Raw genomic sequence first — 27,896 nt, 5'->3', positions numbered from 1 at the left:
TTAAGTGAAAGAAGGACATAGATAAGTATTAAAGGGGGAGGAAGGCAGTGGATGCGGGAGAGCTCTGGGCTGCAGTCGGAAGTGCTCAGGCTCCTCCCAGACAAACCTCCCGTTTTTGTTTCTTGTAGAAGGGGTATGCAAACCGAGGCCGGGGAGCCACGCTCTGCTGGCACCTGTTCTCTGCACCTGTGAGATTACAGTGCCATTTATGGTGTTTCAAGTGATTGAAACAAATGAAAGGAGTAATATTTTACAAAATGAAATAACCCAGAAGTCCACAAACAGGCAAATGGATAATGAAAATGTGCTCACAATGGAATTTTATCAGCTGTAAAAGACAAATAAGATTGTGAAATTTGCAGGAAAATGGATGGGTCTGTGCATTATCATATTAAGTGAGGGAAGCAAGTACTGAAAAAATAAATACTGCATGCTTTCTCTCATATTCAGATCCCAGCTTTTAATATTTACATACATGGATCTATCTGGGTATGAGTGAGGTCCTGACATCAGAAAGGGAGTCATGAAATGGAGGAAAGGGCAAGGGTAACAGAACACTGGTGAAACTCATGTGACTTGCGGCTTACTAGGGGTAGAAGGGGAAAGGGACAGGCTGGGGAATGGGAGACAAGAGGGAGCAAAGTGGAGTCATAAAACCAAATTGTGTTTCAAAATGATGTAATGATACCTAAAAACATTGGGTACTATTTATTTATTTATTTATTTATTTATTTATTTATTTATTTATTTATTTATTTATTTATTTATTTTGGCAAAGCCTGGAGAACAGAGATGAGTCTCAGGCCAGTTCCATGTTGGGCTACATAACAAGACCCTGTCTCAAAAGTCAAAAAAAATCATATGCTATGATGCAAAAATTTACATGGCACTGACATTTTTATTTAATAAAACTTTCCTGCTCCTGGAACACAGAGCCACGATCACTTGTTTCCATGTGATCATCTATGGCCTGGCTCACGCCATGTTGAGTAGTTGCCACAATGACCTCAAAGTTCACATAACCAGAAATGTTTTACCATCAGCTGGACCGCTTTACAGAGATCAGGCTAGCCAGTACCTGCTCTAGATGCGGTTTGTTTAGTGCAACTGCTTATTTTGTGTTGAGCCTCTTCTTTTCTGTGAAATATGTGCTCATTAGGTATTTTCCAAAATGTTATTGTACTGCACAATTCCACAAATTGTTCAGGTATCTAGAAGAAGTATTTCCCCTTCATTGGACACTAATGGTTTAGTGTAAGTACATAACAGGGTCTCCATGTTTGTTACTGAATAAGCCTTTTAACACCAGTGACAAGCCACTAACTTAAGAACACCAACAGGAATTTCCCATCTAATAAAAACTCAGTAGCCTATTCTTGGCAATTTCAACTTTCCTTCGTAATTATTTATTTGTTTGTTGAGACAGGGTTTCTCAAATCCCCACTTTGCCATTATTTTTTATTTATTTATTTTTTAATTTTTTTATGGTTTATTTAACTTTATTTTATGAGCATTGGTGTGAAGGTGTCAGATCTCCTGCAACTGGATTTTCAGGCAGCTGTGAGCTGCCATGTGGGTGCTGGGAATTGAACCCGGGTCCATCTGGAAGAGCAGTCAGTGCTCTTAACCACTGAGCCATCTCTCCAGCCCCGCCATTATTTTTTTAAAACAATGTTTGCTAATCAAAATTCTCCCCGAAAAAAACGGAGAGGGAGATAGATTTTTTTTTTTTTTTTTTTTTTTTTGCCCCGGTGTAGTAGTGTATGCTTTTAGTCCCATTACTCAGGAGGCAGAGGCAGGCAGAGGCCAGCCTGGTCTAGAGAAAGATTTCCAGGACAGTCAGAGCTATACAAGAAAAACCCTGTCTCAAAACAAACAACAGAGGGAGGGAGAGGGAGAAAGGGGGAGAGGAGGGAGGGAGAGAGAGAGGGAGCAAGGGAGAGAGAGAGAGAGAGAGAGAGAGAGAGAGAGAGAGAGAGAGAGAGAGAGAGAGAGAGAGAGAGAGATTCTGTGTAACTGAAGCTTAGCAGCAAAAAAAAAAATCAAAAAACAAAAACCAACAAAACACACAAAATACAAACAGCAACAACAACAAAAACAGAAGCATGAGCGCCGATCATCAAAATGAGTGTGAAAGGGAGAAAAAAATAGCAAGATCTTGCTTCTTTGCCATGTGTCCAACGTGAACGCATTGCACGTTGTGCTGCAGATTTACTACAGCTGAGTCATTTCGGGACACCGGAGTGAGTTTCCAGGAAAAAAAAAAAAGAGCGGAAGGAAGCTGGAAGAGGGGCTCTCCGGGTTCCCCCAGGCACTGCTAGCAGCAGACACCGGTATTACGGGCGTGGGTGGCGGCGTGGTCAAAAGAGGCGCCGCGGACCCTTTAAGAGGCACAGCACCTTCTCCAAGATACCATCTTGCACCGGGAGTTCACCGAACTCTCCACCTACCTTGCTAGGTCCCTCCGCCCTCACTGGATACGGAGGGCGGGCGGGGCGGGAGAGTCTTACGATTGGCCCGCCGCGCGCGGCCCTCTCTCGCCTATTGGTGAGTGGGCCCGTCACTCCACATTATCTCCCGCCTACTTGAGCCTCTGGGCTAGGTTGACTGGGGCTCTTGGGTTAGTTCCTGTTAGGCCCCGGCCCAGGGAGTAGGTGAAGTCTCTAAGATGCCCGGTGGGTCAGGGCACCCGGAGCTGTGAGGGAACGTGAGGCGGCGGCGAGCGGAGACCCGCGGCGGGCCTTAGGAGGAGCGGCGGCCCGAGCCCGCCTTCCCTGCACCATGCTTATAGAGGATGTGGATGCCCTCAAGTCCTGGCTGGCCAAGTTACTGGAGCCGATGTGAGTGCGCCGGGCCGCGCCGAGCCGGCGGCATGGGCGTTGGGGACCCGCGGGGGCGTGGGGGAGGGGAGGCGGGAGTCCGGGCCGCCCGCCTGGTACTGGTCCACGGTGTTGTGAGGTGAGGAGGGAAGGGGCCGGGCACGGGCGGCGGGGGTTCCCCGAGTACCTGGGGAGCCAGCCCGGGCTGCAGGCCGGCGGGAGACTGAAGGACGCCGACCTGGGAGCAGGGGCGGGTGGCGCGGCTGTCGAGGGATTTTTAAATGTGAGAGCTGAGGTGCGGGACGGCGGAGCGGGCTGCAGGACTTTGCAAACAGTGTCTGGGAGCCCGGTGTCGAGGGCCTTTTCGGGGTACCAGGGGTCTTGAAGCTTAGTCGTCGTTAGGGGTGAGCGCCAAGGGGTGAGAACAGGGAAGGGTCTGAGCGACCGAGTGCTGAAGTGAATGTGCGGGCATCGAGGGGTTTTGAGAAATTACTGGGAAGCTCGTGAGGATGAGAGCAAGGATACTGAGGGATTTTAAGGTGTTCTTGAGGAGTTGATGGCAGAATTGATTATTTTTTAGATACCGCAGGATGTTGGGGGAAGAGTCGAGGTTTTTATGTCTGATTGAGGGCTGAAGGACTGATTAGTTAATAGTATGGATGATGAGGTTGAAGTGGGTAGAGTTGAAGTATTTTTTTTTAAGATCCAGATATTAGGAAAATAAAAGGGGCCCAAGAATAAATAAGAATCTTGTAAACATTTCGGAAAGATGACAGGGCAGCTGTAATTGGGGCGTAGGGTGACTGCTGAGGGACCTGGAGAATGAGACCGGTCCTCAAGATGTTCTGAGGCGTGTCAGTTGTGGAAATACTACTGAGAGGCTTGACAGGGACAGCAGGGGCATTATCAACTTCTCGTTTTTAACTTTTAAGAAAGTAAAGGTTGTGTGGAGAGTTTGGGGATCCTCGGGTGTAGCTAGTCTCTGCCTCCCTCAGCCTTGTGGGGAGGAAAGGAAGGCAGCAGAGAGTCTTTGAAGAGAGCATGGGAAAACGAATGGGAGGGACAAGAGCATTTCCTGCTCTCTCTCTCTCTCTCTCTCTCTCTCTCTCTCTCTCTCTCTCCCCCCCCCCCTCCTCCCCCCCCCCCCCCGGCTTTCCCCCCCTTACTGTTTTTGCCTGCCCCCCCCCCCCAGGATGGTTCGAGGAGGAAAAAGGCGGGCCTTGAATCATGAAATCAGATTACCCTAGTTTAAAGGAAAGAAGAAAGGTTTTCAGGGGCTGGAACTGGGAAGTAGCCCCACAGGTGTGGAGGTGCGGTGAAGTCGAGGCTGTTGGGGGACATTGTCCACTTGTTCTCCTCGTCGTCTGTTATTCCTCACCATCACCCTCTTCCCCCCCAAGAAACCTGGTTAACTAACTTTTTGTTTTTGTTTTGCTACTTTGTTTTTGGGGGTGGGGTGGGGGTGGGGAGGTCCCTCAGGAGTAGGGTCATCTATGGAGGCAGGATGGTAAAGGAGGCTGCTGTGGGGGTGTTTGGATGCCTAGTTTGTTATTTGCATTTTGGGAGTGAATGAATAGAGCATGGGGACAAATGAATGAATGAGTAAATAGTTGTGCAGTAAGGGCTTCTCAGGTTTAGATGAATGGTCGTCCAGTTAGAATGAAAATGACTTCTGGGAGGACTCGAAAGTTTGGTAGAATATTTGCATCTCTTTTCTACAGTGGAATGTGTTAGGGCTCCAAGATGGAAATGGATTGTGGTTTGCAATTTGGAAATAAGATAGAACTAGTCAGTTTTACTGTGTGTGAAAAGAGCTAAAAAAGGGGGGAAAGTCTATATGTTTTTAAAAATTAGTTATATTTTTCTTTTTTTTGTTTTTTCAAGACAGTATTTCTCCGTGTAGCTTTGGAGCCTGTCCTGAAACTAGCTCTATAGACCAGGCTGGCCTTGAACTCACAGAGATCCGCTTGCCTCTGCCCCTTGAGTGCTGAGATAAAGGCTTGTGCTCCCACCTGTTTATTTTTCTTACCAACTCTTGTAAGGTCTATTTTGAATGCCTGTTGTGTAGTGGCATTTCATCTGTATTTTAATAAAGCTTGCTTGAAGATCAGAAAAGTAAAACAGCCACACTGGCCAGCTTTACAGACCAGGCAGCAATGACACACACCTTTAATCCCAGTAGCCACACTAGTTTGCCATAGAAACCAGGTGGTAGTGCTACACGCCCTTAATCCCAGAACTAGAGAGGATTATAAAACAGGAGAGACAGCTCTCAGTCTCATTCTGAGATTTCTGGAGGCAGGATTTCCATTTCAGACTGAGGTAGAGCCAGCGACTGGCTGTTTTGCTTTTCTGACCTTCAGGTTGAACTCCAATTTCTGTCACCTGAGTTTTTAATTAATCGTGCTTCACCGTTGCCTTTTCTTGCATTGTAGAACATTGAACCCAGGGCCAGACCAGCCCACCTTTTATTTTCTCCTCAATTTTCCCTGATAAGCTCTCATTCTGTTTGTTAGTAGAGATCTTTTTTTTACTGTCCTTTAAAATTTAAAAGTATTAAATATATGTTTTATGTCTTGGGTAGATAGTAACAACTTTTAGCATTATAGCTTGTTTTTAGCTATTTTATTGTTGTTATTTGTTTTTGTTTTCGAAGCAGTTTTGCTGTAGCTATCAAGCCTTTTCTGGAACCAGCTCTTGTAGACCAGACTGGCCTTGAACTCACAAAGATCCACCTGCCTCTGCCTAGTGCAGGGATTAAAGGCATTCGCCACCACCGCCTGGTTTATTTAGTTTTTCTTTTCTTAAGCACCCTGAAATGTATTATTAGGTAGTAATAGCACTAGCTAGTACTTTTTTTTTTTTTCAAGACAGGGTTTCTCTGCACAGCCCTTGCTGTCCTTGAACTCTGTAGACCAGGCCGGTCTCCAATTTACAGGGATCTGCCTGCTTCTGCCTCTTGAGTGCTGGGATTAAAGACCTGCACAATCACTGACCAGTTCTTCTTTTTTTTAATATTTATTTATTTATTATGTATACAATATTCTGTCTGTGTATATACCTGAAGAACAGAAGAGGGCACCAGACTTCATTACAGATGGTTGTGAGCCACCATGTGGTTGCTGGAACTTGAACTTAGGACCTTTGGAAGAGCAGGCAATGTTCTTAACCACTGAGCCATCTCTCCAGCCCCTGACCAGTTCTTTTCTTTTTTATTAAGGTAAACTTTAGTGTAGGAATGTCATCTTTCTTGCTAATGATGTTTTTATTAGGGTGTTTTTTAAAAATATTTATTTATTATGTATACAATATTCTGTCTGTGTGTCTGCCTGCAGGCCAGGACTGTGTAATGGAGACCTTGTCTCAAAAGAACACCAACCAAACAAAAGATTACTTGAACTTAGTGTTAAAACTTGTTTTGTGTTGTATTTTCAAGTCAAATTGAAACATATGTTGTTCTTTTTTTTAAAAATTTGTTTATTTATTAAGTATACAACATTCTACCTCCTTGTATGCCTGCATGCCAGAAGAGGGCATTAGCTCTCATTACAGATGGTTGTGAGCCACCATGTGGTTGCTGGGAATTGAACTCAAGCCCTATGGAAGAGCAGTCGGTGCTCTTAACCACTGAGCCATCTCTCTAGCCCCTGTTTTTTTTGTTTTGAGATAGTATTTTTTTGTGTAGCTTGTAGCTGGCCTGGCTTTTGTAGCCCACACTGGCCTCAAACTCCTGAAAATCCTATTGCTTTGGCCTCCTTGGTACTGGGATTAAAGTTACTCATTGAAGATTAGAAAAGAAAAAGTCTTATGCTGGTGTTATATGCTAAACTTTATAGCATATACTTCCTAATGTATGTTAAGCCCTGAGTTTGGTCTCCATCATATAAACATAATCTAAATAAGAAAAAAAGACTTAATATCACTAATTAGACTTTAACAGTGTGTCTCTCCTTTGAAAGTTTCATTTTTAACTTATAGTTTTGTTTTTAGAAAGAGCTTTTGACTAAAAAATAGTAAGTGCCATACTTACTATTGCCATATAGATTTTCATTCTTGGTGCACTGTCATGGCTGACTACTTTTTGTCTAGATAGTCTAAAAACATAATAAGTGATATGCTAATGAGGGTTGTGTTTGTAAATTTACTTATTTCATATTCTAGATTCAAGAACACTTTTCATGGCAGATTGGCATGTTATTACAACATAGCATTTCAGAGCAGTTGTCAGGCTTTGAGATAATGTACTTGCAGGTTGGAATCAAGCTATGGCTGAGTACATGAATTCTGTTGTACTTTTTTTTTTAAAAAGATTTTTATTTTATTTTATGGGTGTTTTGCCTATATGCATATCTGTGCACTCTGTGTCTTGTGCAGAGTGTGTTTGTTAGAGAGAGGTATTAGGTCTCCTGGAATTGGAGTTAGAGATGATTGTGAGCCATCTAGGGTCCAGTAGAAGAGCAGCCAATGTTCTTACCTGCTGAGCTATCTTTCCCACCCTGGAAGGGATAATAACCCTTTACCTCCCTTAGCTTGCCATTGCCACCATTTTTGATGGCAGTACACTAAAAGGGGAGGAAATCAGGTCAAAAAGTCAAAGACGGACTAGACTAACAGATCTTGTATGGGATCCTTATTTTTCTTTACTTATAAAAAATTATAGGGTCTGGAGAAATGGCTCAGCAGTTAAGAGCACTGGCTGCTTTTCCAGAGGTTCTGAGTTCAATTCCCAGCAACTACATGGTGGCTCACAACCATCTATAATGAGATCTGGTGCCCTCTTCTGGTGTGCAGGCATGCATGCAGGTAGAACACTATGCATAATCAATAAATAAATCCTTAAAAATGAAGAGTAGAAGTTGCTAGTGATAGTCATGGACTTGGCGTGTAGTTTCTGTGAGTTCTGGCAATTTCAGAGTCTTCAAACTATAATAGGAAATAGGTTATTTTGGCGTATGATGGAAAGGGTACCAAAAGCTGCAAGAGTAGGATTATTTCATTAGTTCCTATTTATTGATTCAGTAGTCATGGCAGCTATGGTTTACATCTTGGAGTAGGCTGGCAATTCTTAGGACATTAAACTCTGACTAGTTATCACTACAGTTCCTCAAATGGGAAGAAATATGAGCTGTTGGTCAGTAGGCCTGATCATCTGGTAAATAAACTAGTAGGGTGTAATGAGTATTTGGGACACTATTCTTAGGATGAAGTATTCCTAATTTTTTAAGGTACTCTAGTGACTTCACAGAGTTCTTGTGCCTATAGCACGGCATGAGACTTGTTTAAGGTGATGTTCACCAGCTTAGAGAACAGAGATCATTTTCCAGACATATTTTGGTGTACTGAGTAACAGCATACCTGATCTTATGTTCTTGTTCTGCTTCCTAAATATATCGGACTTCATTCTTACTGGCTTAATAACTACAGGCTAGAAGCCAGGAGTTGCCTTTATAGCCCCGAGTTTCCTATCACTGTGTTCTCTCATTCTTTTTCGGTGTTGTTGCTTTGATAGTTACTGTATGTCTTTTTGTACCATATGTAATTCTGTTCTGTAATTTTTTTTCATAGTCATGTGATTTGAAGAGCAAGGTCTGTCTTACTCAGAGTAATCAAAGTCATCAAACAAGAGACTTGGGTGGTACTAAGTCAAGTGGTGATGGCGCATGACTTTAATCCCAGCATTTGGGAGGCAGAGGCAGGCAAATCTCTGAGTTCGAGTTTGGTCAACAGAGCAAGATCCAGGCCAGCCAGGGTTACACAGAGAAACCCTGCCTTGAAAATCAAAAAAAGAAAGATTAATTAATAGTAAATGTTGAAGTCAATGAACAGCCTTATGTGTATATTTTGATTGCTTCACAATTAGAAAATTAAGTTTGGACTACGAGTGCAGCTTAGTGATAGAGTAATGCAGAGGGCCTTGGGTTTGAGTCCCAGCATTAAAAAGATTTGTTTTTTGCTAATTTAACTTTGTGCATATATTTAACTGGTGGTAGCTAGGATCTACATTTCAGATATCAAAATCGCATTTGGAACTGACAGATGAATGTGTATGGTCATGCATATTATCACAAACAAAAACAAAAACAAATCTGGAGGGTATCTCTTCCATATATACTTTCGTGAAAACCCCTAATTATGAGTAAGATTAAAAAAAAAAAAAGAAAGTAAAATGAAGCCAGGCGTAGTGGTGCCTTAAATCCCACCATTTAGGAGACACAGGCAGGGGCATCTCTTGTGAGTTCCAGGACAGCCTGTTCTTCATAGTGAGTTCCAGGACAGCCAGGGTTACATAGTGAAACCTGTCTCAAAAACAAAAAACAACCAACAAAGACTAGGATGAGTGAGGTGTTGTGCACTCTTTTAATCCCAACACTTGGGAGTTCAAGGCCAGCATGATGGCTGTGTGGTGAAACCCTGTCTCAAAAAAGGGATGTGGGTAAAGTGAGAGAAAAGTATTACAGTCTTGATGTTAATGTCACCCAGAGTTCATTTGTTGAAACTTAATCCCCAATGTGAGGGTAGTAAGAGGTGAAACCTTTATTAGTGCACTATAGAAAATAAAATTATCAGTGTTTATTTTCAGTTTCTCCTTTATGAAGGAACTTTGTAACTGTAAGCACTCACTGTGAAATTTTCTAGCTTAATTTCTAATTGACATTACATCGAGAAGCATTTTCATATTTGTGCATTACTTTTATAGCCATCACTGTGTATGCCTAATATTTCCTATATCTCTGATAGTAAGAGTAGTTTCCCTGACTATTATTACTATTTGGTTAGAAATAATGTTGTCTCTATAATAAACAGATTTTTTTAAGTGTTTAAGTCTTTTCAGTGTTTACCTTTGTTTCTTCTGTCTAGTTTTTAGTAAATATGATTATTGGAACTGTTAATACATATTAAGAGTAAGTGGCCTTTTCCTTTTGATTCATTAACACTTTATTTATTAGTGGTCTTTTCTCTGAAACACATCACACTAAGAAGCTAAAATCAGGCCCATGTTAACAAAAATGTAGATTCTGTCTAAGTGGAAGGAGGTCTACTAGACTTTGTCTTCTTCCTGAAGCAAAAAAATGTAATGGCTTTTTAGTAGTATCAAAGGTGGGACCTTTACTTTTTCATCTGGGATTAGCATATGTCTGAAATCTGAAGCTGGTGCCTTAGCTGTACAGATAGTAATAGCTACAAATGGAGAATTCATCAAAAGAGAAAAGAATTGAAATTTGAGGCTTTGTAGATGTTTGTAGGTCAGTATTTTTGTTAGCATTTTCTAGTAAAAATTCTGATTTATTTCTTTCTCCCTTTTCTTTCATAATGCTGGGGATTTGAACTTAGGTCACCACCACTGAGCTATAGCCCCAACTTTTTAGTTTTATTTTGAGATAGGGTTTCACTAAGTTGCCTACGTTGTTAGTTCACTCTCTATTCCAGGAAGGCCTTGAAATTATAATCCCTCTACCTCAGCATCTCAGATAGATAGGTCTATTTTGTAACTGATCTTGTTTCTAAGATGACGTAAAGATTATTAAAAATATCTTATATTGTATAGGATGTGAATTTTAATGAGTCCTCGTATTGGTAACACAGTTTTTGAAATTTTCTTTTGTTGATTGTTATTGCAGTTAAAAGTAGCTACTGGTTGAGACTTGTAACATTAATTTGTCTTGCAGATATATGTTAGAAAAGTATATGTGATATGAAATATATTTTATTTGCATGGAGTTACAGCCTAATTTTACTTCCCAAGGAGGGTTCTCTGCCTAATCTTTTAAAACGTTTTAGAAATTAATCTTATTCGTGTGTGTCCATTGTATGTATGTGTGTTATATGTATGGGCATTGAACTCAGCTCATCAAACTTGGCAGCAAAGGCTGTTACCCACTGAGCCAACTCACTTAGCCCTTCTCTTGAGTGGAGCATTTAGTTGCCTTACAGATTTGAAATTTTAGTGTTAGTTTTTTTTTAAATTAATTTATTCGGTTTGTTTGTTTTTAGGCAAGTTCTTCTATGTAACCTTAACTGGCCTGGAACTCACTACATAGGCCAGGCAGGCCTGGAACTCAGAGATCCACCTGTTTCTGCCTCTTGGCCCCTCTTACCTCTCTCCGCCTCTCCTCTACCTCTCCATCTCTCCCTCTTTTCTCTGCTTCTCCCCTTCTCTGCTTCTTCATCTCTCCCTCTTTTCCCACTTCTGCTCTTTCTCCCCTGCCCCTCCTCACTTTCCTTTGCCTCTCCCTTTTTCCTCTGCTTCTCCCCTCTTCCTCTGCCTCTTCATCTTTCTGCCTCTCTTCTGCTTCTGAAATGACGGTTGTTTGTTTTTTGAAACAATGTTTCTTATAGCTAAACTGAATTTGACCTCTGATCTTGTACTCCTGTCCTGCCTCCACCTACAGAGGGCTGGAGCATGTGCCACCATTTCCCGTCCAATGTAGTAATCTAAGATATATATTAGTAACTTTTGTAACCTTTTTAAGAGAAACCCATTTTTTTCTGGGAAATATACATGTTTAGTGTAGTTATAGATGCAAAAAATTATAAAATTTCTTTCTAAGCTGTGCTGTATCAGTAGTCAAGCAGAATATATGAACTTGGTTCTATAAAAGTAGCTAAAGGTTTTGTGTACTGTTGTTGCATACTGCTTATGGATACAGGAAGGGAAAATCATTTTAGTAGGACAAGGATGACTTTGTATATCAAGGGTCTTAGGCTGTTTCTGTAATACAGTTCTGGAAATTCTCTTGAGCTACTACTAGCTTAAGTATTGTACCATGCTATTGTGTTATTTGAATCTTTGAAAATTATATAGTAGGAGTTGCTGTGTTGAAGGGATGAGTAAGACTTAAGAAAGGTCTGAATAGTTTCAGCACAAGACCCCCTAATGTCTTTGTTTCTTTTATCTTTCACTTAGTGTGACTTAGTGTTTCAGACTGATGATTTCCTTGATAGCCCACTTTATTGGCACATATTGGGAGATAATAGATTTGAATGCTTTTCTTATTCCTTTGAATGTAGCATGTATTTGTATTCAGTGTATGAGTCTACCATACACTGTTATTTATTTACATTAAACAACTGTTTAAACTGTGATCACCTTTCCTAGAGTCTTCTACTCTTTTAACTGTTCATCTTAATTTTTAGCATTATTACATTAAAATGTGTTTCTTTAGATCTAGAAGGTAATATGTAGTACATGCCTATAAACCTAGTAGTGGAAACAGGAGAACAGATACAAGTTTGAGGCCAGCTTGGGCTGCATTGTGAGATCCAGGCTAGTGTGGGCTACATATTGATAACTTGTTTCAGTCTCCCTAAAATGTGTTTCTCCCTAAAAATTGAGCAGTCAAAAACTGCTCAATTCTGTTTTTGTCTTTTAGTCTGAATATAAGTTATGTAAAAGGTACTTGGGTTTGTTTAACCCAGTAACTGGATGTTTTACCTGTTTCTGACTGGAAACTTCATATTCTTTTTTGATTTGTTTTGTCTTTTGAGCAGGGTCTCTAAATAGCCCTGGCTGTCCTAGAACTCACTATGTAGACCAGACTGGTGTTGAACTCACAGACATCTACCTGCCCCGAGATTAAAGGTGTAAGCCACCAGACTGGGCTTCGTATTCTTTTACTCAGAATTATGCTTGTCAAGTATTGAGACTAAAGATTTTTTGATAATACCAGAAAAAAATAATGTTGCCATTTTCTGCCACATTTATTTGTTTACTTATTTTTTGCTTATGAGTTTTGCGTGTTCACACGTGTGTGTATGTGTGTGCGCGCATCTTGTGGTACCTTCAGAGACCAGAAATAGGAGTTGAATACTCTGGAACTAGAGTTGCAGTGGTGACTACCATATGGGTGTTGGGAATCAAATCCAGGTCCTCTACAAGAAGGAGAAATAAATATTCTTTTTGTTTTGTTTTGTCTTTGTTTTTTGAGACAGGGTTTCTCTGTGCAACAGCTCTAGCTTTCCTGGAACTAGCTCTGTAGATCAGGCTGGCCTCAAATTCACAGAGATCTGCCTGCCTCTGCTGGGGCTAAAGGGTGTACCATCACCACCCAGCTTGAGAAATACATATTCTTAACCACTTAACCATTTCTTCAGTCCCTTATTTATTTTTCTGTATCCTTTTTATCTGTGTTAGAGACTGTCCTTATCCGTGACTGGTAAGATGGCTTAGCAGGTAAAGGTGCTGGCCACCAAGCACCAAGCCTCTTAACCTGAGTTCAGTCCCTAGAGCCTATGTGTTGGGAGGGAGAGAACCAATTTCCACATGTTGTCCTCTGATCCCAACAGGTATGCCACACACACACACACACACACACACACACACACGCAAATATTTAAACAAGAAGAGTCTATGTTGGCTGATTTGTGTCAACTTGTTACAAACTGGAGTCATCAGAGGAGAAGAAGTCTCAGTTGAGAACTCCTCCATGAGGTCCAGCAGTAAGGCATTTTCTCAATAAGTGACCAGTGGTAGAGGGCCCAGCCCATGGTGGGTGGTTCCATCTCTGGGCTGGTGATCCTAGGTCCTATAAGAAAGCAGGCTGAGCAAGACACAGGGAACAAGCCAGTAAGAGCTGCTCCTCATGACTTCTGCATAAGCTTCTGCTTCCAGGGTCTTGCTCTGTTTGAGTTCCTGTTCTGACTTTATTCAATATGGAAGTGTAAGCCAAATAAACCCTTCCTCCACAACTTGCTGTTTGGATATGGTGTTTCATCACAGCAATAGAAACCCTATGAGTTTACCTTCCTTCCTTTTGTTTTTTTGAGACAGGGTTTCTCTGTGTACCCCTGGCTGTCCTGGAACTAGCTCTGTAGACCAGGTTGGCCTCTGCTTTCGAAGTGCTGGGATTAAAGCTTTGCACCACCACTGTCCAGCTGACTTTCTTTTTAAATTTTGTATTATTGTGATATGCAAATAATAATACATATTCGTCCTTAGTACACTTTGACCTTTGCTTCTGATTTTGTAAATTAGCTCTGTGTTTTATAAAATTGATATTGACTATATTTTTTTTTTAGAGTTACGTGCATAGTTTGTCTCTGTCTCTCTCTAGAATTAGGTGCGTGGTCTCTCTCTCTGAGTATGTGTATGTGGAAGCCAGAGGTCAACATCAGGTGTTCTTCCTCTTCCCTCTCTACCTCATCTCTTACTGAAATTTACTGATTGGCATGCTCGGATTACAGACACACTGTCACCTCCCACTTAGGTGTGTGCTAGGGATCCTGTCAGGTCCTCGTGCTTGTGCTGTAGGGACTTTCCCAGTTCCTAGGTGTATGGTTTTAAAGAATCACCCTTCCTTAAGACAATATTGACAGTGAAGAAAAGTTTTGCTCTTTTACTAATATGTAGGCTTTTGTTTAGTTGCTTATTTGTTTTAAGATAGTTTGCTTGGCCCAGTGTGTCCCTGAACTCAATGTGATCTTCCTGCCCTGGTTTACTAAATTCTGGAATTATAGGTTTGAACCATCATTTCTGAAGTAGAGGTACTAGTTTTTCTTTTGTTGAGGAATGTGATTGACAGTCATAAGTTGAAATTTCTTAAGCTTTCTGTTTGACAAAGGGACCCTAAGAATTGTCGAACAAGATTATATTGAATAGCATTTATAAGAATTTGATCACTTTGCTTATACAATGACTTAATTTACTATCATCCTGAATGTTCATTTTACTTTAGTAAGAACAAGGTGTGGTAGCACACACCTTCATTTCTAGCAGGCAGAAGCAGGAGGATTTGAGGCCATAAATAAAATTTTAGACTAGTGAAATCCAGTCTCAGAAATAAAACAAACAAAAAACCCAAATAACTTTGAGGCCACATGGGATATGTGTTACTTAAATATGCATGTATTAGGAGATCTAGTCTATTTTTAAAATACATTCATATGTAATTGATTTTGTGTGTGTTTGTGTGTGTATAATACAACATGTAAACTTTTAGTTTGATATGACATAGATCAAATATTACGTCTGACAGATTGGTCAGGAATCAGCAAACCAGAATCATGTGATCTCTGGCATAGGAGGTGTTTTGAGTATCAAAGCAAATGAAGGTTCTTTCTACTACCTTTCAGGCACTTGTACACCTGTTTTTAGCTCTTGGAGCTTTCTTTCTTTTGCTTGCAGCTGTGAAGCAAGCTAACCAGTAATGACTAAAGAACAGGCTGTGAGGTTAATAGTCGGTTGAAAATCCGATTTGGGTTGTTAGTCCCTGTGGCTCTAGGGTAAGATACTCTGAGAAGAGGAATAATCTGTCCATCACTTTTCCCCTTCCTTTTTTTTTCCTCACTGGTCACATGAAACTGGGGGTGTTATTGGTGCCGGCAGTTTAGGGGTTACCCTTTCCCTGTTGCTTCCGAGAAAGCAAATAAATGTCCTGATTCAATGTTCTTGTTTTTACTAGAACCTTGGAAACAGTAGGCAAAGTAATTATTAAAACAAATAAACAGAAAAGGAAAATCTCTCTTGGAGTACATATATGCTGTTTGTTACAATAGCTGCCGGTGTTTGAAGTCACTTTAAATCTTTGATTTTTTTTTTCTAAAATGGGGTAATTTCATTAATAACATCACTATTTACAACCAGTGTTTTACAATTTTAATTTTCTCTTTGTCTAACTAGATGTGATGCTGACCCTTCGGCCCTAGCCAACTATGTTGTAGCACTGGTCAAGAAGGACAAACCTGAGAAGGAATTGAAAGCCTTTTGTGCTGATCAACTTGACGTCTTTTTACAAAAAGGTAATTTTTGTGGGCCTTTAAGTATTTTTGGTAAATATTTCTAGTTTAAAACTTCCTGAAACCAGCCAGGGTTGGTGGCACATGCCTGTAATCCCAACAGTTGGGAGACTGAGGCAGGAGAATTGTGGGTTTGAGGCCAACCTGGGCTTATGTACAGAATTTCAGGTCACTTGTACAGAGCAAGACCCTGTCTGAAACAAAACAGAAGCAACACAACCAAACTTCATTAAGGTATGAGTTTAGAGGGGGAAACACTTGGGAATTTGTGTGTAGTCCTTCCTTGCATAGTGCCATGTTGATCTCTGTATCATCCTAATTTTACTGTATGTGTCTACAAAGTGAGACACTTTACAGCAAAGTAGTAAGGGTCCTTTCAATACTTTAATATGTCCATTCAGAATGCTTACTTATTTGTTATGTGTTTAGGAAGGACAGGTTCTTCCTGTTCTTCTTTGTTTCTTTCCTGTATTGAGACAGTGGCTCTAAGACTTACTAGATTCTTTGCAGCTTTTGACAGTATTTAGCTGATGATTGAGGGCTAACTATTTAAGGCTACTGAAGTTGCTTTCTAGTGCTTTTGTATGTGTGTGCCACATGCCCATGTATATATATTTATAATATTTATAATCACGTATGTGCAACGGGTGCACATAAGTATTTGTGGTGAAAAAGAGGTCAACTCTGGTGTCATTTCTCAGGAACCTTCCATGTTGTTTTTTTTAGTTTATATCATTGATCTGAAACTTGCAAAGTAGGCTAGGTTGGTTGACCAGCAAGCCCCCAGAAATCTTCCATCTCCAGTACTGTGGCTGCAAATAAGTGTTACCATGGCATATATTCTGGGTTCAAATTCAGATTCTTACACTTGTATAAGAACTAGCTCCCTATCCCGGAAGCTACATACTCTTACTGTTAATACAGAGAACCCAATGTTCTTTCTCTCTTGGCTGCAGTATCTTGAGATCCAAGAAGAATGAGTATGATTCTCTTCTCTTTGTACCTTTAACTTCCCATCTTCAGCTGGACATGAGGTCCTTGCCTGTGACTCAACACTGGGGAGTTGGAAGCAGGAGGATCAGAAGATCAGTTGTTCTTTACTTCATAGCCTGGGCTGCATGAGACTCTAAGGTGTCCTATCTTTTTACCAACATCCTCCAACCAAACAGAGCTTGCAGGAAGTTTTTCTTGCTGTTTACTTGATAATTCCTGCCCCATCCAACCCCTACCTAGTCTTCCTCTACACCACACTGCCCACATCTCTGCCTTTGAATGTCAGTGAGTGTGTCCTTACTCAGAGCCCATGGCCATCTTTTTTGTTTGCCTGGAAGATTCTTTTTCATGTTCTTTTGATTTCTTCAAATGTTATCTTGACAGCTTTCCCCAGTGTAGTTTGTATAATGTGGCCATCAATAAACCAGTTACCCTTTCCTCCTCTCAGTGCTACTTTATTCCCTTTTTTTAAAAAAGATTTTATTTATTATATATAGTGTTCTGTCTGCATGCCAGAAGAGAGCAGCAGATCTCATAAATGGTTGCTAGGAATTGAACTCAGGACCTCTGGAAGAGCAGCCAGTGTTCTTAACCTCTGAGCCATCTGTCCATCTCCAGCCTGCTTTATTTCCTTTTTAAGAAAGGCTCTCACTATGTATCCCTGGCTGACTTTAAACTCATAAAGTCATGTGTCTCCTGAGTACTGGGATTAAAGGCAGGTACCACCATGCCCGAGTGCCTTTTTCTTTTCATGGCACTTGTAACACCCTATATATTTGCCAGTTTATCTGCCTTTTTCTTGTTTGCTATTCCTTTTCTTGAAACCAACAACATTTGGTATATAGATTTTGAAAAATTGTATTCATTTATTTGTTTTGTGTGTGTATATGTTTCATAGCATGCGTTTGGAGGTCACAGGACAACTTTCAGGAGTGGTTTCTGTCTTACAATGTGGGTCATGAATATTGGAGTTAGGTCAGCAGGCTTTGTGATAAGGGCCTTTACTCATTAGCCCTATTTTTTGTTTCCATCCATCCATCCATCCATCCATCCATCCATCCATCCATCCATCCATATTGAACTGTCTTTCAAATTACAAGAGGTATGTGTGAAAATGCAAGAGTATGAAGAAAGTTGTTTATAAAAGGTTTTGAAGAGTCTTAATTTATTACCTTAAAGTTATATGTTACAGTCAACAAGAGTTAACAGTTTTATTTTTTTTTCTCATGTGTTTCTTTCTTTGTTGATAGGGACTCATATAGCACAGGGTGTTCTTGAACTTGTCATGTATTGGAAGATGACCTTAGACTTGAACTCCTGTTCTTGTCTCTACCTCTGAAATATTGGGATTGCAGGCATGAACCACTAAGCTTGGCTTACTATTGATTAAACCCAGGATTTTCTACATAGTGAGCACTCAACTACATCTCCAACTATATTTTTAATTTTTTAAAAGTTATTTTTATTTTATACAAGTGAGTGTTTTGCTTGCACGTATGTCAGTGTATTGTGTGCCTGCCTGGTGCCTGTGGAGGCCACTAGAGGTCACCAGGTCCCTTGGAACTCAGTTATGTGTAGTTATGGGCTGCCATGGGGTTTCTGGAACCAAACGTGGGTCTTCTGTAAGAGCAGCAAACAAGCTCCCTTAATTGCTGAGCCATCTGTCTAGCCCCCTGGGTTGTGTTATTTACTTATTTATCCTTTTGTGGGAATATCACTCTAGTACAGGCTGCCCTGGAACTCATTAAGTAGTCTAGGCAGGTGATTCTTCCACCCAGCCTCCTGATTATAGTATTAGAAGTATGAACCATTTTCTACTTCAGCTAAAAATTTTGTCATTTTGAAAAAAAAGAAGTTCACTTATAAAGTTAGTATTGTAAAGGAGTTTGTCTGAAGATGCTTTTCTGAGATAAAAGTAGTTGGCATTTTAGAAATGTAAAATACATAATAATTGTGGTATAAGCAGAACCCATGTGATGCCTTCGAAATACCCAACACTCCCTTGGGTTGGGAATTGAACCATCAGGGTGAGCCCTCTGCCACTGAGCAGTACCCCTTTAAGTGTTCCTTAGGGCAAGACTAATGAAAGTTACATTTAATTAGAGTAAAACTAGAAATATTTTTATATTTGTGTTTTCAGCAAAACTACCTGTTTCTCTCATTCTGCTTGTCTGAGGAAGTTTCAAATGACCAGAACATGGAGTTGAGTCAAACACAGATACTGATTTCAACCCATTCAAACCTATCTAATTTGATCTTTGAGTAGGTAGTGAGTGCAATTTATCCAACACATAAGGTTATACTATGAAATTACTTCTTCCTTTTCTACATAGGCTTCTTTCCCACCTACAGTACACAGTTTATTATTTTGGTTTCTTTGAACAGATAAACACTAAGTATTAGTTTATATCTTTAGATCTGATATTCTTAATAGGTCAAGAGAAATTTTGTAATCTCTTTTTTGATAATTTGTTAGTCTCTTGCTTATAGAAACTTTGTTTCTAATCTTTTGTTCTTATGCAACAAAATTTTACACTTATTTCACTTGCACACATGCAATTATGTTTGAAGGATTTAAAAAGAAACAAAACCTCTACAAGTGGGGATGTCTGTTCCTTTAAGGTAAGTCTTGGTTTTAAAAGCCTGACAGCAGCTTTGAAGATCCCTTGTTCATCTAAAAGCATTGGCAGCAGTGTTTAAACTTTGCATTTTTGTTTGTATAACATTTAAATATTTTTTTCTCTTTAGAGACTTCAGGCTTTGTGGACAAGCTATTTGAAAGTCTTTATACTAAAAACTACCTTCCACCATTGGAACCAGTTAAACCTGAGCCAAAACCACTAGTCCAAGAAAAAGAAGAAATTAAAGAAGAGGTAATACATACACATACTTCTTAGATTCTGTTACCAGAAATTTCAAGTTGAAATTATTTTTGTTTTTGTTTCTTTGTATTGTGTTTTTTTTTTTGGTTTGTTTTGTTTTTTTAGACAGGGTCTGGTCTTACTATGTAGCCTGACTGACCTTGAACTTATAGAGACCATGCCCATCCTGACATATTTTTTTTTTCAGGTATGGTTTCTACATACACCTAGAGGTGGATTTTCTTAGCTAGGCTACAGACCAGCAAGCCCTAATAATTTGCTTTTCAGTGTTGGGTTTCAGATGTGAACAGGATGCCACATTCATGTGGGTGCCGGCATCTGATCTCAGGTCCTTGTGATCAAACAGCAAGCACTATTAATTGTAGAACTATTTCTTTAGCCTTCAGAGAAATCCAGTGGTTTCTAAAAGAGGAAAATTTGGCTACATACAGAGGCTTAAATGAAAGTATTAGTGAAACTTCCAAGATAAATCATTAGACAATATACTACACAGAGAAATGATTTACTCTTTTAACTACACTGTTAACATTAGAAAAATAAACAGAAATATACAAACATGATTAAAGATATCGAGCTAATGGGCTAGAAAGATGGCTCAGTAGTTAAGAGGTTAACAGAGCATATTGCTCTTGCAGAGGTCATGAGTTTGGTTCCAAGCACGTTCATCTGGTGGTGGCTTATAATCATGTAACTCCAGCCCCAGGGCATGTAATGCCTTTGGCCTCTGTGGGCACCTGCATGCATGTGCAAGTACCCACTCCCACAACATAATTTTAAAAAGATACCAACCTAATTGCTTGCTTGAACCAATAAAGAAACATCATAGCTTTCATTTATAGTCCCTTTTCTATATAAATCAAACAATATTTGATAAGAATGTAGAAAAGAGGTTTGTTTGTTTATTTTTTGAGATAGGGTTTCTTTGTGTAGCTCTGTTTGTCCTGGAACTTGCTATGGAGACCAGACTGGCCTCGACCTCAGAGATCCAGTGTTGGCACTAAAGGCGTGTAGGATAAGTTTAAAAAAATATTTCATTTTTTGAGATAGGGTCTCATATATTCCAGGCTGGTCTCAAACTCACTGAGTGGCGTAGGATAACTTTGAACTTTTGCTTCTTCTGCATCCACCTCCAGAGTGGTATTATTTACATATGTTACCATACCCTCTGCTGGGAACTAACTAGGGCCTTAGATATGCCAGGAAAACACACTCTGAACTACACTCCCAGCACATACATCTCTATTTAAACTAAAATTTTAGTCATCTGTGTTGAAGATGACCTCAGAGATCCTCTTGCCTTTACTTCTAGAGTGCTGGGATTAAAGGCATGCATTACTACCACCCAACTAGAAAAAAGATTTTTATGTACAAATATAGGTAGTCTTTAGTCCAGTACCAGGAACAGAAATATCTTCCAACTTATTAAAGAAATATTATTTTTTATTTTTATCAGCTGTAAAGTTGGCTTAGTGGTTAAAAGCACTTTCTTGTAGAGAACCTAGATTTGATTCCCACCACAAACATAGCAGTTCACAGTCATCTAGAACTCCAGTTTCAGGACATACATGAGTCACACACACACACACATGTATGTATGTATGTATGTATAAGCAAAACATTCGTACACATAAAATAAATCTAAAAAATGATTTATTTTTATTTTATGTATCTGTCTGCACCGTGTACAAGATTGGTGACTACGAAAGCTAAAAGGAGATGTTGGATTCTGAGGTAGCCAGTTTGCTGCCAACCTGACACAGGTTAAGAGTCCCTGGTGAAGTGGGAACTTCAATTGAAAAATGGCTCTATGCTAGTTCCAGGACAGGTACCAAAAGTTACAGAGAAACCCTGCCTCAAAAATCAAAAATAAATAAATAAAATAAAAATGGCTCCATAAAATCCAGCTGTAGATGTGCCACTGGGCGGGCATTGGTAGTGCACACCTCTGATCCTAGCATTTGGCAGATAGATCTTTGTGAGTTTGAGGCCAGACTGGTCTACAGAGCAAGTGCCAGGCTCCAAAGCTACACAGAGAGAACCCCTGTCTTGGAAAAAAAAAATAATTCAGCTGTAGACAAGCCTGTAGGACATTTTCTTAATTAGTGATGGTTGGGGAGGACCCAGCCCATTGTGGGGTGGTACCACCCCTGGGATGGTGGTCCTAAGTTGTATAAGAAAGCAGACTGAGCAATCCATGTTGAACAAGCTAATAAACAGCACTCCACCATAGCCTCTGCATCCATTCCTATCTCTAGGTTCCTACCCTGTCTTTCTTCATTGACATACTATGATGTGGAAGTGTAAGCCAAGTAAACCTTTTCCTCCCGCAAGTTGCTTTTGGTCATGGTGTTTCATTACAGCAATAGTAACCCTGACTAAGATGGATCTCCTGGAGCTAGAGTTACAGTAGTTGTGAGCTGCCATATGAGTTCTGGGAACTGAACCTGGGTCCTATGCAAGAGCAGCTCTTAATTGCTGAGCTATCTCTCTGACTTCTGTTTTCCAACTTTTAAAATTTACTTTATTCTACAAATGGAATGACTTAAAAATCTTTTATTTATAAATAATTGTAAATTTACTTCAGAATTATCCAGGCAGCACCCACAGCATTTATGATGCCTGCCTAAATGTGTTATTGAGGGTTTGCCCCATATACTTTCATTATATGCCCATACCACATTTTTATTTTAAAGTAATTTCTCTCATAAACCATGGCCCTTTATCTCTTTGCAATTTCTAGAAATAAGAATTTTTTTAGGGAGCTGGAGATTAAGCTTAGTTTGTAAGAGTTCTAGTCAAGGGGGCTGGAGAGATGGCTCAGAGGTTAAGAGCATTGCCTGCCCGTCCAAAGGTCCTGAGTTCAATTCCCAGCAACCACATGGTGGCTCACAACCATCTGTAATGAGGTCTGGTGCCCTCTTCTGGCCTGCAGACATTCACACAGACAGAATATTGTATACATAATAAATAAATATTTAAAAAAAAAAGAGTGCTGGTCAAATACCTGTAAACAGAGACTATTCATTCGTTTCCTGGCTGCCCAAACCCTAATAATCACACAAAAACTGTATTAATTACAACACTAGGCATATTCCTAGCTAGCTTTTACATCTTAAATTAACCCATTTCTATTCATCTGTATATCTCCACAAGGTGGCCTACTGGTAACATTCTGGCGTCTGTCTCTGCCAGCTACGTGAGCGTCTTCTTGACCTTGCCTACTCTCTCTATATATCTCTGTTTGAATTTCCCACCTGGCTTTACTCTGCTAAGCTATTGGCTGAAACAGCTTCTTACCCTCATCAAATACCTACAAAGATTTGTGTTTGAACACTAGTAACATATTAAATCAGATGTGATGGTGTACATGCTTGTAATCCCAGCATTTCCATGGCAGGGGCAGAGGAATGAAGTTCATTGTCATCCTTGGCTATATAGTGAATTCAAGGACAATAAATAGGATGAAACAAGGAGTACATGACATTATGTCTCAATAAAAAGCTGGAGAGATTGTTCAGTTGGTAAAGTGCTTGCTCTGTAAACAATGGGGGCCAGTTAGATTCTGCCCCCCGCAAGAACCCTTATACAAAACCATAGTTGTTATGCCTGTAACACCAGTAATCAGGAGGATGCCTGGGACTTGCTGGATACCAGTCTGGTGGTACCAGTGAGCTCCAGGTTTAGAGAGAACCTGTATCAAAGAATAAGGTGAGGAGTCATAGAGGAATATACCAGGCATAGACTTTTAACCTCTACATTTATACACTCATGTGGAATCTCCACCTGTGTACACACACCCAGAGACACACACATACACACACATGCTTTAGGATAACTATAGCACCATTATCAGTTTCAGTATATTTAATTTTCATGTCATGTACTATTTCAGTTTTATTAGTTTACCCAGCAGTGTTCCTTACTTATAGTGTGTTCTTTTCCTTTTGTATGGAGTCATTCTGGGATTTGTGTGTTGTTTAGTTGTCATTTCTGATTCATTTTTTGAGATTTATTTTTGTTTTACGTATGGATATTTTGCCTCCTTGTATGTCTGTACCATGTGTATGCAGTGCCTGAAGAGAGCATTGGAGACCTTGAAACTTGAGTTAAAGACAGTTGTTAGCCATCATGTGGGTACTGAGAATCAAACTCAGGTCCTCTGGAAGAGCAGCCAATGCTATTAATCAAATACTATATAATTGAACTGATCTGACAAAATGTGACTGTTTTAAATTAAGATCAGCTGAGACCATTATCACTTATTTTGTTCTTACATAGTGCTCCATAATTTCTTTTTGTTTATCTATACTTTTTTAAATTATGATTTTATGTGTTTGGGGATTCTGCCTACATGTGTGTCTGTACACCAAGTGAATATAGTGAATATATTCCCTCAGAGGCAAGAAGAGGGTGTTGGGTCCTCTGGAATTGGAGTTACAGGTGGTTTGAGTTGCCATGTGGGTGCTCTGAATTGAACCCAAATTCTCTGGAAGAATAACCAGTGCTTTTAACCACTGAGCAATCTCTCCAGTCTCCAATGTACATTTTCCTGAGGCCTTGAACTCCTAATTTGTCTGCCTCCTCTTTAAAAATGCTAGGCTTCAAGGTGTATGCTGCTGAGCCTGGCTCATAAACTCTTTAAAAAGTAGACTAGTGAGGTTTTTGGTATGTCTTTTTAAACAGGAAAAATGGAGATTTTCCTTACATATAGTGCAAAATTTGCTGCTTTATAGTGTATAATTTATATTTAGTATAGGTTAATGTTTTATAACTTATATTTTTTTTAATGACAGGTAGCCTTTTTCTATAATCAGAGCAGGTATTCACTGACTTAGGAGAATCTGTTTCAATGACAATTGATTTGAATATTAACAAAAGTGATACTCACTTGGAGTTGAAGAGATGAGGACTCAGTTGATAGAGCATTGCCATTCTTCATAAGCTTTCCAACTCCCACATTAGATGGTACAAACACCTGCAGCTCCAGCTCTAGGGAACTTCTAGCCTCTCACTACCATCCACTCATATGGGACATATTTATATATGCAGGAACTCACACAAAATAAATCTTCTTTTAAAAAATCTATTTTGTTTTAAAAGAAGAGCTTAAAAAAATCATTACCAAGTTTTATTTGGGGTATCTTTGTAATAAATTCTAATTTTGAAAACTGAAAAATGGGTAATATGCTTATATATGGAGTTCTCTTGATTGGCAGTTGTCTGGTATTGCTTGTTCCTAAGATTTAATTGTGATTACTGGTATAAACACTAGTTCATACAGCCACACCTAAATGTAAAGGTTTAATTCCTGATCTGCTCAGTTGCTGCTTTTACAGTGAATGACTTGGTCAGAAACAAATCTCAGGACTAGTCATCTTAACTTCTTGAGCCTCAGCTGCATTGTACTGCCAGTTGAATTTATAATTAGATTATTGGCCACAGGGGAAACAGAAAAGAGAATTTGGACCATTGACACAGCTCATCCTGGTGCTGAAAAACAATAGAAGATGTGTGCTATAGTTTATGCTGCACACAGCGTTTGTTCCTTTTTACCAAACTTTCCCAAAATTTTAATTTGTGAAGAAACACTATTTGTTCTGTGGGGTTTTTATTTCTTGATTCAGCTTGTTGCTTCTCGGTGGATTAATGTATCATTTATGTTCCTTGTAAATTGCTAGAGGAAATGGACGTTTGGATCCAGTTGGATGAGTGTGTATAGTCTCTGCTGTCATATCGTAGCTGCCATTATTATGCTGCCTGCATTTTATTAAATTGTTTCCTTTTGGTCCATTTACTCATTTTCTGATTTTGATATTAATGAGTAAGAAGCTTCTCCATTGTCTGGAAATTAGTTCTTAAAAATTTGATTCATTTGTATGTGGTGCGGAGCTCTGCAGGCATTCTGCTACTGAGCGAGGCCCTGGGCTCCCCCCTCTCCTTTTTTTGTTTTGTTTGTTTTAATTTGGAGGGTCTTATGATATCTAAGGTTGCCTTGAATTCGTGATTCTTCTGTCTTAGTCTCCAAAATGCTCAATAGGATTGCTTTCCCATGTTTACCATACCTGGCCCAAACTAACTTATTCTGATTTTGAGACAGGGTCTTGCTAGATAGGCTGGGCTGGCTTCCCAGATGCTGGGGTTAAGGCTTGCACAGCCACCACAGCCCAAACTTTATTAATTAATTTTTGTTTCTTTTATATTTTTGGTTTTTTGAGGCAGAGTCTCTTTTAGTCCTGGCTGTTCTGGATCTTGATATGTAAACCAGGCCAGCCTCAACTCACAGGGATCTGCCTGCCTTTCTCTCTCCAGTGCTGAGATTAAAGGGTGTGCACCACAATTCCCAGTTTTATTGTTGTTTGAGATTAAGAAGATATAAACTATTGTATTGTATGGTCCTTAATGATTGCTAGTTATCCTGTCTCGGTTTAGAGAATGACATGCTTATTTTCTTATTATCTAGGGATAATATATCTATCATGTCAACATCAAAGTTGGCATGCTGCTTTAAAAAATGCATATTATTATTTTTTTAAAAAAGTAAAAATGTAAAAGCCTTGTTATTTAGCTCTGGGAGGTGGGAACTCATTATATTGATAGGCTAGCCTTAACCTTATTGGCAATCCTTCCGCCTCAGCCCTGTCAAATGTGGAGGTGACAAGTATGAGCTACCAGACCTGACTTTTTTTTTTTATAGCAGGGTCTTGCTATAGGTCAGGTTGGCCTTAAAACATAATAATAATCTTTTTATCTCAATCGTGTGATTGTACCACCAAAACCAGCCAACATACCCTGTTTTGAATTAATGTGAGCCTGCTTTTTACTTTTTTTTGTTTTGGAAATGGCTTAAAACAGAATGTTAAGTACATATGTAATGATCTGTCAATAAAGGATATAACTTGAGTGTTTATCTTTGTTTTTGAGGGGAGGGGTAGGTTTTCTTTTGTTTGTTTTGAGACAGGGTCTTGGGATGCCCCATCTTTTCCTCTCAATTGTTGTAATTACAAGTGTGTGGGGCCACAGTCAGGCCACAGCATTCAGTATATTTATGCCCTCTCTTATACTAGAAAGATTTATCATTTATCTGAGTTTTGTAATTTATAGAGAAACTGATCTCTTTTGGGATGGGGGTTTTTAAGACAATGTTTCTCTGTATATCCCTGGCTGTCCTGGAACTCACTCTGTATAACAGGCTGGCCTAGAACTCACAAGTATCTGCCTGCCTCTGCCTTCTGAATGCTGGGATTAAAGGTGTATGCAACTATTGCCGAGCAAGGAGCTGATCTTATTTTTAACAACTCTCACAGGTATTTCAAGAGCCAGCAGAAGAAGAACGAGATGCTAGAAAGAAGAAATATCCTAGTCCCCAGAAGAGTCGTTCAGAATCCAGTGAGCGAAGGTTTGTATTTGTCTCTGAATAGTAAGATATGAAAGTCATTTCAGTATGCAAAGTTGTTGCATAGCATTTATGGTCTTTGTCCCAATGCCCTCTAAAGCAACGAGGGTAAGAGTGTTGCCTTCTTTCCATTCTGTCTTTTGCTGTTGTCTTAGCTTCTGTGTCTGAAAAACAGTCATTATTTGCTTTCCCCAAGAGCGCAGGGGTGGGAGCAGTCTCCTCAGAGAATTATAATGAAATGTTCCATTTGTTTAGGGGTGCTCCGTATTAAAATTATTCATTCTAGCATATGCCAAAAGAGGTATCATTTGGCAAATGTTCGCTTTTGCTCACAAGGTGGTCTTTGTTTAGGAAGACTTGTTTTGAGCCTTCTCCTCTTTGTCCTTCTGATTTCTGTCTTCTTCCCCACTTTCCCTCATACCTTGGATTCACCTCTTCTTTTTCATTTCTCCCTACCCTGTGTTCTTGAAGTGGAAAGCCCTTCCCCTTTTTAATAATGATTAGAAGAATTAGTGGTAGTCTTGAGGCATTCTAAAATAGACATTATGAATTGTGGTGACTTAAAGAGAGTATTTTATTCTCTGGACTTGCACACAGATCTCATTTCTAGAGTCTACCTATGGCTTTTATATCTGTGTATTATAGGACTCGTGAGAAGAAAAGAGAAGATGGCAAGTGGAGAGACTATGAGCGGTACTACGAGCGGAACGAGCTGTATCGTGAGAAGTATGACTGGAGAAGGGGCAGGAGCAAGAGCCGGAGTAAGAGCCGAGGCTTGAGTCGGAGTAGGAGCCGCAGCAGGGGCCGCAGCAAAGACCGAGATCCAAACAGGAGTGTTGGTGAGTAGGCGACAGCCCCGAAAGCTTACTTGACAGAGGTGGGAGAAATGGAAAAACTGGAATTGTCTCCAAAAGCTGGATATTGATCTCTTACAAAGACAGCACTAATCTTGTATATCCTTGGAATTAAGGCAGTTTTTAAAAGTTATTCCTAAGTTATTATAGTATATATATATATCCAGATTTAAATCATTTTTATAATTGGTACAAATGTCTTTTTAATTAGTGACAACTCTTG

The 27,896-nt window shown here is 39.8% G+C and overlaps 1 protein-coding gene across 2 annotated transcripts in view; it reads left to right on the top strand.

Annotated features, from left to right (window-relative positions):
- The first annotated feature begins 2,619 nt into the window (after window positions 1-2,619).
- The window catches only part of Rbm27 (RNA binding motif protein 27), a 67,048-nt gene continuing 41,771 nt past the window's right edge, over window positions 2,620-27,896 (top strand). For both annotated transcript variants that reach the window (XM_048419058.3, XM_048419057.3), the window contains exons 1-5: window positions 2,620-2,840; window positions 15,436-15,554; window positions 19,293-19,417; window positions 26,731-26,822; window positions 27,465-27,658. In XM_048419058.3, the coding sequence (XP_048275015.3) occupies window positions 2,782-2,840; window positions 15,436-15,554; window positions 19,293-19,417; window positions 26,731-26,822; window positions 27,465-27,658 (589 nt within the window). In that variant the 5' untranslated portion in view covers window positions 2,620-2,781. The remainder of the gene's footprint in view (window positions 2,841-15,435; window positions 15,555-19,292; window positions 19,418-26,730; window positions 26,823-27,464; window positions 27,659-27,896) is intronic.

The sequence above is a fragment of the Myodes glareolus genome, chromosome 13 (assembly GCF_982192425.1).
Source record: "Myodes glareolus chromosome 13, mMyoGla1.1, whole genome shotgun sequence".
Taxonomy (NCBI): Eukaryota; Metazoa; Chordata; class Mammalia; order Rodentia; family Cricetidae; genus Myodes; species Myodes glareolus.
This window is presented reverse-complemented; position numbering and strand designations above follow the sequence as displayed.